The following is a 12,185-nucleotide window of genomic DNA, read 5'->3' as shown; positions in this document are numbered from 1 at the left end:
AGATGAGAAAATTAGTTAAATTAAGTTTGAAGAAGACCATCCTGAGGATCCTTGTGGGGGAAATTGAAATTTAAATCTTGCTGATAATTGGTGAATGTATAATACCAGCATTTAGCCACATCATAGAGGATGACTTCTTGCTTAATCTGATTTTGAACTGAAAAAGTATTTAAAAGCATTGAAGTGGGTTATTCCACAATTTTTTTGATCATACAAAACCTGATTCTGATATTCAGAGTTCTGATGAGTACAACCTGGGTGCACTACACTTCTATAGTCATTGATGAGACCACTGTGCTCTAGAGAATATCTGGATATGATACAGTGTATCCTACCACTGTATGATTTTGATCAGCAAAAAACTGCCAGATCATTTACAAAATAATTTTTAATGGAAACTAAACAACTTATAGAAATAACTTGATCTACTTATACTAAACATTACATGCATAAATTAAGGACATCTATTAAATAAAACATTCTTTACAGTACTTAAAGTGATCCGGTGTTAAAATGTGGGTAGCAACTCCAATTTTTAAAATTTTAATGTAATCTGATTAATAAATACTGTTCTGGCAAATTAAACTTTGAAAAGGCAGCAAAATTTTGAAAGGAAAATAAAAACTCTGCCTCCTTTCACCAGTTACATACATGCTCCTACTCTCAGTAAAGTCAATGAAGAGTGAGAATGTCTAGCCAAAAAAAAAAACAAAAGTTGTCCAAAAACTCTTTTCTAAGAGCAAGTAACCTAGGAAGAATACAAGAAATGAACTTTTTTTCCGATAATTTTATTTTCATATTATTCTAACATTTTTGGAAGTATTTAACAGTTATTTAAAAGACAGAAATAGTTTATTTTAAAGAGATTTGTCACATATTCCCTAAGAAATTGACAGAATGTAGTATAAATAGTAAACCAGCAAAATTCTGCCTTCAAACAACATCCTTGCTGGCTCCAGTAATCCCAAAGAATTAGAAGGACTCTCATGGCATTTCAGAAAGACATACAATCCTTCTTTGTTTCAGATGAATTTAAAAAATTGTCACAAGCAGATCTAGCTTTAAAAATGGAACACTTACTATTTTGCTTGAATTTTCAGTCTAGACTTAAGTGGTCCCCCTCTAGCAAAGCACTACAGAATGCCTCTAACTATAAGAACCCAAGAAGACCTTTGAAAGCCACTTCTGTGGTGATTTGCTAGAATGAAGTCAGAATGAGTAGTCTCCTCCATTTCATGATCTTTCACCCTTATTTTTGCAATAAAGGTAACAGACTGCACAACAGAAAAGCTTTGAGAACAACTTGAGGATCTTCCTGAAAACAAAACCAGAAGAAAACTGTGTTTAAAAGGGAATATTATGCCACTTGCTTCTAGCCAGTTACCAGTCTCTTTTCTGTCAGCAAGTCATTATTCTCAGAGTCCCAGGGCCAAAGCTGCACAGGTTGGCGAGTATCAGGGCAGAAACAATCGGAGTTTCCCATCCAAGGTGGCTGTGGTGAGCTGCAGTTCAAAAGAAAAGAACATATGGCTTTAATGAAGATCTTTCCAGTAAGCCCAGTTTGCATTACAGCAACAAACCAAATGAAGATCATTAAGATGATATTTAAATTACTTCTATGTTAAGAGGTCCAGGACTCATTAAAAAAAAAAACAAACCCCACAGACTCTTCTCGACCAAGCTAATCTGAAAATTCCATTTCACTTAGATTTTTCTTTTCCAACTATTTTCAAATTTCTGTCAACATCCGCTAACACATCAACAGTCTGTAAAACTGAAGCATATGTTAAAACCACATAGAAAGTCAAACAGACTTCACTGTGTATGACTCAAGAAGGGAATATGGAAGAATTAAGAAAACAAGCTGGAATAAATGAAGATGGAAAATACTGTGAATTAAATCAGGCATACCAACAAATACAGTTTTCTGATTTTTATTGGTGTTAAGTGTAGAGTAAGAATTTCCTTTGTAAGAAAGTATGCTGAAAAATTTTAAGAGCCAAGTCTTGAGACATGCATAAAGACCCTTAGCTACATTAGCTTGCTTTCACCAGGCTGAGATCTTCATTATAAAATAAGAGGCAATACAAATTTCTGCACTTATTCCTACAAACAAGCACTTGAAAACCTGCTGTATCTCAAAACGGAATGATCTACAAATGACACCACTTATTAGTCATTAAAATTTCAAGATATTTGCTTCTTGCATATTAGGATTTACAGTTATTTTTCACGAGTGATAAAATACCTGAAGGGCTTGAACCAAGCAGGCATCTCATGCTCTGGCCAGTTCATTTGGTTAACTTTTTGTACCCTCATTTTTCTTGATCTGTTCTTTCTTTGATATATTGATTCACTTGCTTTATTCCTCTGTATAAAGGAACTCTGTGGTCAATAAACTATATTCTTGGGTTTGCATTCCCTCCTTCAATATCTCCAATGATCAATTCTTCTAATCTCTCATAAGTGTTATCTCCTAAGACAGTGACTTATGTTCCCTTATTTTGTTTTTTCTTACTTTCACTTATATAGCCTGAAAGTGTAGAATATCCAGAACCATCCAATCTAATTTCTCCAACTCTACTTTTTACAGCTATCCAAGATAACAACACACTTCCAAAGACTTTTAATATGTATGTATCTATCTCTGCAACTTACTATTTTGTTTTTATTTAGCCCCAGACAGCAACCAAGCACCACACAGCCCCTTGCTCAACTCACTACACCCCAAGGGGGAAGTGGCAGAGAATCAGAAGAATCAAAGTGAGAAAGTCTATGGGCTGAGATAAAGACAGTGTAATGAGACACAAAAAGAAGAAAATAACAATAATGTTAATGATAACAGTAATGATGAAACAATTATAATATACAAAACAAGTGTTGCACAGCGCTCACCACTCACTGACCAATGGCTAGACACTTCACAAGCACATGGACTAAGCCAGCTTTCCCCTCAGTTTATATACACTGAACATGACATCATATGGTATAGAATATCCCTTTGACCACTTTGAGTCATCTGTCCTGGCTCTGTCCCTCACAACTTCTGCCCTTCCAGCCTTCTTGTTGGCAGAGCAGGAAAAGCTGAAAAATCCTTGACTTGGTATAAACACTACTTGGCAACAAATAAAACATCAGTGTGTTATCAACATTATTCTCATACTAAATCCAAAACACATCAGCTACTACAAAAACAATTAACTCTGTCCCTGCCAAAACCAGGACATATTAGAAAGATGATGTAAACGAAAAATACCTAAGTAACGTGTCCTTTCTAAATTGCTGTAGCCATTTATTGTGTGCATGAAAAAATGCTTTTATTATCTCACGTTTTCAAAAAAAAATCTAACATAATTGGAGAAATCAGTGATTAATTGTATTCTATTATAGAAAATAATATAGAAACCATGTCTAGCTTTCGATTTAAAATAAAATAATTTTAAACAAAATGAAGTTTTACAAGACCTAAGGAGGTTGTTTTGTTCATCTTCCTGCTCTAGGTGCAACTACAGAAAACATTAGATGCACTTAGCTATGGCATTGTCTGGGTAAATCTTGAAAAATTTCAATGACATTTCACAACTCATTCCAGTGTTTAAGTGCCTTCTTAGTTGTCTTTCTAATTTTTTCCATAATGTCCAACCTGAGCCTCAAAAACTGCAGTGTGTAGTGAATCCTCCTATGATATCCTCTGTCAGTACTGAAATACAGCTTGGCTTCTACCTGCTAAATGCATTCACTACACGGCTATTACATGCTGCTTTCAGAGTCCTTCTCTTTTCATTAACTATAAAAAATTATCTTTCTACACCAACTAACCACCTCCACACTTTTGGCAGCACCAAACCAATCACTGAGTCATTGGCTGGACTATAAACGCCCACCTTCTGGCTGTAAGACCCCTCCTTGCTGATCATGTATGTTAAACTGCTTTCTCTCAAGTCCTTCTCCTTCCTTCCCCCTTTCTCTTACTTTTTCCATCTGTTTTCCTTGGCAGTTGATAAAATGAGGTTGGTCTTTGACTGCACCATTCTCCTGAGAAGTGTTACACTGAATATCTTGCCATGAACTAAAGGAATATATCTATATACAGAGCCAGTAGTTTTTATTTATCCCAACCAATGCTTTAAAAGCCTACCAAAAATAAACCAATTATTAGACAGTTAACACTCATAACACACAAAAAATGTCTAATTATTAAAGAAAGATTTCATAAAAAATAGAGGGTTTGATGGGGTCAATTAGTTATTAGTATCCTGAGTTCTTTCAGTGTTAATGGTGATTTTCATCCTCAGAATGGGTTTTTTCTTGGATTATATACATAGACAGCATATGAGTGAATGCAAACTGGCTCTGCTCTGGTTCAATGGATTGAAAGTGTGTTAGCACACTGAGATCATTTTCTGGTTTGACATTGTCAGAGACAAGCCCAAAATGCACCCTCAGTAAGGATATAGCAATGAGAAGTGGGATAAGTAGGGACAAGTGGGAGATTCAAAAGCACATTTCTGATCCAAACTAAATTGCTAACACACACTCACAGGACAGCCAGTTTAGCCTTCAGATTTTAGAGTAAATTCCTATGCCTGACTGCTGAAAAGGCATTCACTTATGTAAGTGGCAAACTTCATAGAATCACATAATATGCTGAGTTGGAAGGGTCTCACAAGGATAATTGAGCTCAACTCCTAGTCGTGCACTAGCCCCAAGAGTCACACCATGTGTCCAAAGCATTGTCCAAATGCTTCTTGAACTCTGCCAGATTTGTGTTATAGTTCAGGCAATATAGAAATTTTAGTGAATGGCGTAATAGCAATGTAATAACAGGAGAAAGCTAATTGCAATTTGTAATAACACAGATAACAAGAGTTACTAAAAATCTAGCCTGTAGGACCCTTGAAATTCCTGATTTATCACACTTAAGAGCTATTAAAATTGATTAATAGTGTTCTCAATTGTATTTAGAATCATAAAAATCTCAATAAAATTCTAAAAAACAGTTTAACTTATGCCATTATTGCATTTCAAAATAATGCAAGCATGTTACGTCATTCAAACCCCTCAGGTCCCAAACATGCTATTCCAAAACTGTGTTTTACATTATATTTGAAATCTCTATAGTAGTTAAGTCAATATACTACTCACCATTAAAAAGAAAAAAACACAAGAAACCAAACCAAACTCCCAAACTAATTATGTCTTACTATTACGTATTAAAATCTTGGCTTCAGTACTGTGAATAATTTGACCCCTATGTAAAGGTTACCTATGGGACAAACACTAGAACATTATGGAATATCATGAAAGTGTGGACTATTTTCTGTATCAACAGATATATGGGGAAGAAAAGACCTTCAGGTAGAGCATAGGAGAAGATTGAAGTTCTGTGCATTTCAGAGCTTTTTTACAAAAAAAATTTAAGCTTTTAGAAGTACCTATGACATTTGGTACCAGAATAGGGAGGAGAACAAGTTTTTGAACACAGCTCTCTTCTACTTCATGGTCTGCACAACATTTAAAAGTTTATCAGATATTTAAGCTAAACCAGTTACATGCAGAGTTGGAAGGCTGTGATTGTCAAGACACTGTCTACTGCATTATTTTTTAATATTAATACAATATATTTATTTTTCTCAAATTACCTTTGGTTGGAGGAAAAATTGTTTGCATAGTGATATCGCACCCCTAAAACCATTCTGCAAATTAGACACTTGGACTTTTTTAAGCCACAAACACAAACAGTTGAATTTGTACAGAAATGCATCAAACTAATATTCTGTTTTAATATTTCACACAACCATGTGTGTATATATATATATATATATATATATATATATATATATATATATATATATTTTTTTTTTTTTTTTTTTTTTTTTTACAGGACAGGCTTCAAGGTGCCCTGAAATTCAGGAAACAACAAGAATCAAAGCTATTTCAGCTGGTTTCACGTTTCAGGTACATAACATCCTTTTGCTTTATTTCAGTTAGCATAACGATGCATAATATGCAACTAGAGACACATATTTTAAGTCCATTAGTTGCATAATGAAAAGTGTCATCTAGCCAAAAGTCCAGTATCTAAGCAGAACAGACAGAAATATAGTTTTTAAGGGGTTAGTATCTTCAGCTTTCATTATTCAAACAATTAATTCTATGAAAGTAAGAGGCCACAAATAGAACCAATGCTCTTGAATTTTGCATTTGTTTCACAACTTGCAACAAGCAAGAGCAACAGGAAAAAGAGACATTATGGAATTGGATTTTGCTATATTTTTCCTATTCAGAAAGTGGAGTCTAAAGCAACATAGAATTCATCACCTTGAGTCCTGAAGATCTATAGTGCATGAAGGCTTTACCAACTCAGATTTTGTAGCTTAAGCCAAGAACAGAAGACATGTAAGTAAGTAGCACTTTGGAAAGATTTGTCTTCTTGAAAAATGAGTGTTTGACAGCTGCACTCTTAAGCATTCAATCAGTTAGATCAAAGCCACATGGGGTTTTTTGCAGACAGAAGACAGAAGCTTTTATTCTTAAGATAGCTCTCCAATTGCAGAAATAAGACAAACAAATAAACAGATACATTTCAAGACAACTAGGTATGAAAATATTATATTCTTTCTGTACAGGACTGGAATTTCAGCCTCTTCAGGAGTCATTATTGTTGAAGTTTATTAATTTGCCTCTCTTCTATGCTATCATTAATGTAAAGCATAACTCCACTTCCAGCAAGCAGCACTTAGTAGGTATGTACTGCAGTGCCTCCACTGCCTACCCTTCTTCCACCAAGTTTGTGATAAGTCTAACAGGTCACCCAAGGCTACCTACATTCAATGCTGTCCACCCTGTTTTCCCCTCTTATTTCTTCAGTTTTAAAACTTTTGTCTTCCCTTATGACTCAGATTAAGTTCATCTCTTCTGGACAGATATTCCTGGAAACTCCTGGGAAGTTTCTCTAATGCATAAAATACTTTTAAATGTATTACCTACTTCAGCACCTGTATTTCTTTGCTATGAGCCTTTAATAAATATTATTTATATGCTCAATAAAAGCAGAATTCTCATCTATTTCATTTTACATGACATTTTTATAGCCAAGTAAAACCAGTAACTCCCAATAATTATTTTAATGTGTTGAAATAACTTTATCAACTTGGTCTTGGACTGTTCACTACAGTTGTGTAAGATCCATTTCAAATTGTGTTCACAAATCTCAAAATACTGAGTTTGGTTGTGGAAGTTTTTTTGGTTGGTTGGTTGGTTGGTCGATTTTTTATTGTTTTATTTTTTTCATTTTTGTTTGTTTTTCTTGTTGCTGCTTGTTTGTTTTTCTTCTATCAATCCCTATACACTAAATTTCCTCCATATTATCATATTTTTTTTTTCTCAACCTAAATAACTAGAAAAGAAATATATCATTAAATTATTTTTTCTTTCTAGTAGATAACTGAGTTGCCTGCTGAACATTTGTTCAAAAGGCAGTCACAGTAAATGTCTTACTGCATATCTCATCTAAAATTAAGAAACTGCAGACATAAAAGTTTGTAAGGAAGAACTGTAACTGTAAAGATCAAAACCCAGTAAGATGTAATAACGCATTTAATCTTTTCCTAGGCTAAGGAACAGAGAAGAGGAATAAAACACATCAATATTGATAAAAGTACTCAAGTCAAAAAAGGAGAAGAAATTTCAAAACAAAACGGAGCCATTTATGTCTAATTCCTGCTCCCATCTCAGGTTCAGGCAAAATATCTTACAATGCATTCAGCTTTATGTGAATTAATAAGGTAGGGATTTTTTCCCTTGGCAAAAATCCAATTGCTTTATTGGGGGCAGGAGTATAATTAAGATCTTTAATTTACAGTATGCATATGTAAGCCACTTCATCAGCTGTTCTGACTTCTCTTGTCAGATTACAGATGATCCTTACTTCAGATTACTTAATTATACTTCCACTAAATTAATTAGCAAGTTTCCCATCGAATTAAGAGTTTTGAGGTATTTTGACTTGTTTGAAAAAGAGAGCAGAAGTGGGTTGAGAACACAAAGGAAACACATCTCAGAAAATAAAATGTTACAGCAAGAACATTTCTAGTTTCTGCAGACTTCAATGTTTTAATCCAGCATTGTACACAGTCCCCACACCCTCTGGACCCACATCATCCTCAGTGAGATGGTAGAAGACCCCATCTCAGGCCCAGTCCCAAGTTACACAATAATCCACACTGGTTCTTACGTCAGAACTCAAATGTCAGTGTGTCTGACTGTAGCACAGCAACACAGCAATACTTTCTGCTGTGGGAATCCACACAGAGCACATAATTCATGGACAAGGGAGAAACTCAGACTAGAGTAAGGGCTTCTGAAGAGCCACAGAGAAAGCAGCACAGTAGCACCAATGCTTGAGACACAGCTGCTGCAGACAACATAAGAACAATCAAAATTGTCTCGCTCATTGTGTAAGAACTGATGAGTGATTTTGAGGTTTTGCTCATCATTGATGCAATTTGTGGCATACTTTTCTTCATGTATTATTCCTCAAATTGCCAGATATGGTTCTTGGCTGCCTTGTACACAGAAGTTTGGCTTTCCTTGGCAAAGGCTAAATTGTGCTTGCATCAAGCCTACTGGAGACAACAGATTCCATTTCTTGTGGCCAGTAGAGCATTTCTTGAAATGCAATGTCCAAAACTTGCTATAGTGTCCCACATAGTGATTCAGCACCACTGATGTAGATTGGATAAACTACAAAAATTGATTGATGTCTGACATTCATATGTTGCTATCCCTAATTCAATGCACTTAGTGCAAAACTTGGCAGCCAATGGTATGACTTCATGTGCCAATTATGCCTGTATTCCAAGAAATGGGTTTCTAAATTACCTTAATTAGAGATACCATACTAATCACCTGCAGTTATTTCAATTGTATTTCTGTCACAGATAAAATAATTTCTATTCCTATGTCTCATTACCATTGCTAATTCTTCTGAGGCTTCCATTTTCTTTTTATTACATCAACATCAATAAGGAATTAAAAACACCCTGAACATTTCCTCTGCTTTACTCTTGCTGTTGGTAAAATCATGCCATAAATTAACAATGCATGTTTATAAGGGCATTTAGACATGAGTTAATATCCATATAAATACATGTACACATACATACAGTTTATTGTTACTTTCTTCAAACAAATATTGTTACTTTCTTGTTTAAAAGTTGGTTATGTACTCGTTGTGTTTCAGATAAAGAATACCTCAGTCTTTCTCACTGAACCTAAAAAGCTTCAGAAATACACATTTTAACAAGAGTGCTATGTTAATGTTACCATGTCTTTATAAATACACATCAATTTACATATAAAACACACAACATCATTTAAAATACAGCTGCCTTGCCTCAGGATATTACACTGAGGAAGCTTAAAATGCCTTACTTCACTGGTTCGTATACATAAAAACTGTAGAAGAAACAAACCTATCCATTGTTAGACTAACCCAACCTAAACTTTTACAATTTGTTATAAATTTACAGTATCTAAACAGCCTGTAAGCATTCTTATCTGGAATTTATTTCCTTTGAGAGTTCATACTCAGAGTCAGCACTTCTTTGTTTTCTGATAAAAAAGCTGAACAGTTTTGATGTTCCTGGATGAAGCATGCTCCCATTGGAATTGAAAGGAAAGACACCAGCAACTACAAAGAGATGGAAATAATTTCTAGGGTTTTGTGGGTTTTACCACCAACAAAGATTACTACTTCTGCTTTAGGTATTCATCCTGACTGCTTTGTCTGTTTTGTAGTCATAAAAAGAGACTCACAGAGATTTAAAACCTTGAGGAGATTGAAATGTGGAATAGGAATGCCACAAAATATTTTCAACCTTAAGAATAAAGAAATATCAAGGAACAGATTCTCATTCCAAACCAGATTTAAACTGGATAATTCTACTGCTTTCCATGATGTAACTCTACGTTTTCATTGCTTTGACTTTTATCATAGTCAGTTACATTTCAGTGGTATATGGTCCTTCTACCAAAAAATTTCACCATGGAATTCATTCTTTAGAGGGTCACCTCAGCTGTCCATAAAAAGTGCAAGAAAAGTAAGCACCTCAAAAAGGAATCCAGGCCACCACACACAGCAGGAAGATGTTTGCCAACAGAGACAAGAGGAACAATGAAATCACAGAAACGTCTTATTTTCCATCCTTTCACAGGGCTTGGCTCCCTACACAGGATGAGGCAGTGGAAAGCTCACTTTACTCAGGATTCATGGTCTAGAACATGCTCATGAAAATGGTTTTTCATGGCCTGTATTGCTGTATCTATTGGCTGATTACTGCAATTCATATGGAATTATATTTTCTTTTAGCTTCTGATTGTTTTATTTAATATTCATTTAATATATATCCATATTTGTGTGTGTCTATGTCTGTGTATGTTTATATACTGCAAACAGCTAACACTTTTAGACCAGGACCTGCAGGGTTTTGAACAGATGCTGCACAAGAGGAGCTGACACTAGGAAGGGAACCTCCAGTATAGGTTATGGCATGTGGCTGCAATTATGTGCAGGAGTTGGCAGTGTCATTCATTTTCAGATTAACTAAACAACAACCTGTGATGACATTTCACCACAAAGTAAGCACAGGACACGGAATGAAAAGAGTACTCTAGATAAGAAACATTTATCTATTTCATATATGATCAAGATCTATTCTGCAATTGAAAGTCTTTCTATCCCTAGAATTTCAATTAGAAGTCTGTTCCAGGTCCTCATTAATTTCATTACTAGGCAGGAAACCCGGAAAGAGATATTAAGTTTTTCCATGGTTATTGTTTCTCAAGAATACTTTTTGAAAGTTTCATGGATGGACTAGAGAACTCTACTATGAATTCTACATAATTTCAGGATTTCAGGCAATTCTCCCTCCTCCATAGTTCTCTATCTCAAGTCCTGTGCAGCAGACACAAATTTATACAATCAGAAGATAGTTGTTAATCTGGTTGCTGATTTTGTCAGCAATATATCCACTTTTAATGTGAGTCATTGTAATCAAGGGGTTGTCATAATTACAGCTTATTAAAGACCATCTTGCAGTCAGATTGCTGTCCATTTGCCCAGAGAGATTGTGGAGCCTCCATTCTGGAAGATATCCAAAAGGTGACTGGACATGGGTCTGAACAACCTGCTGCAGGTGGCCCAGCTTGAGCAGAGAGGTTGGACTGGATGACCTCCAGCAATCTCTTCCAATCTCAACCTTTCTGTGATTCTGTGATATTAGGTTGGTGAAGCAGGGATCTGAAGATACTGCATGATGAAGAACAACAAAGCACAGTGCAGTTATTTGGTTCAATCATTAGTATATGAGAAAGAAAGTGCCAAGACTCATCAAACTTGCGTAAAGCAAAATCCAATTAAAATAATAAATATGCATAATTAGTGGTACTTTTAATGCATTTGTAATGTAGAAAACACTTTTTCTTTATCCTTACAATAGCAACTTTGGAAAGTCTGCAAAATACAGTTGGAACTCACATGGCTGGACAAATGATCAGGAATGTTTTCCAGATCATTTGTTTTAATGATGGGTTTGAAATAACCTAAATGCAATCTCAGACATTCTTCAAAAGCCTGCCATAATCTCTGAGGCTACTAATGTTTGCATGACATCATCGACATTACAATCCTGTCTCTTCACTCAGTAACTAAATAAACTGAGGGAAACATGAAAAAGAGTTTTTACTAGCATCCCACTCAGGTGTATAATTTCAAATTCCACTTCAAAATCTGGACATTAGCTCACAGAAAAATACATTAAAGAACCAAAATTCTTTCACACAAACCTAGCCACACAAGCATAATAAGGCATTCCTCTTCAAAGTTGTAGTTTTACACCCTTAATTATCCTTGAAACACCACAGGAATGGATTTTTCTTTCTAAAACTGAAGCTGGTGTCACAGTTTAACAGCCTCACATTTCTTCTTTTATTATTCCACAATCAAATGACTGAACATGTTTACTCAGAGTATACTGTGGAGTTTTATACAAAAACCTGGATATTGTCATGCAATTTCCATATTTAAAATAGCCACTTCATTAGGAAATTATGTATCACAAAAGACAATTATAAAAAGAGTAAGCCTTTTGTATGAAAGTATTTCTATTACTTCTTGCATTCAA

The 12,185-nt window shown here is 34.9% G+C and overlaps 1 protein-coding gene across 1 annotated transcript in view; it reads right to left on the bottom strand.

Annotated features, from left to right (window-relative positions):
• Positions 1-872: 872 nt before the first annotated feature.
• Positions 873-12,185, bottom strand: part of WDR27 (WD repeat domain 27) — an 87,785-nt gene continuing 76,472 nt past the window's right edge. The window contains exon 24 of the mRNA XM_079326433.1: positions 873-1,502. Within this exon, the coding sequence (XP_079182559.1) occupies positions 1,455-1,502 (48 nt within the window). The 3' untranslated portion in view covers positions 873-1,454. The remainder of the gene's footprint in view (positions 1,503-12,185) is intronic.

This window comes from Erithacus rubecula, assembly GCF_903797595.1.
Source record: "Erithacus rubecula genome assembly, chromosome: 2".
NCBI lineage: Eukaryota > Metazoa > Chordata > Aves > Passeriformes > Muscicapidae > Erithacus > Erithacus rubecula.
Note: the sequence above shows the minus strand (reverse complement) of the source record. Positions and strands in the feature narration are given on the sequence as shown.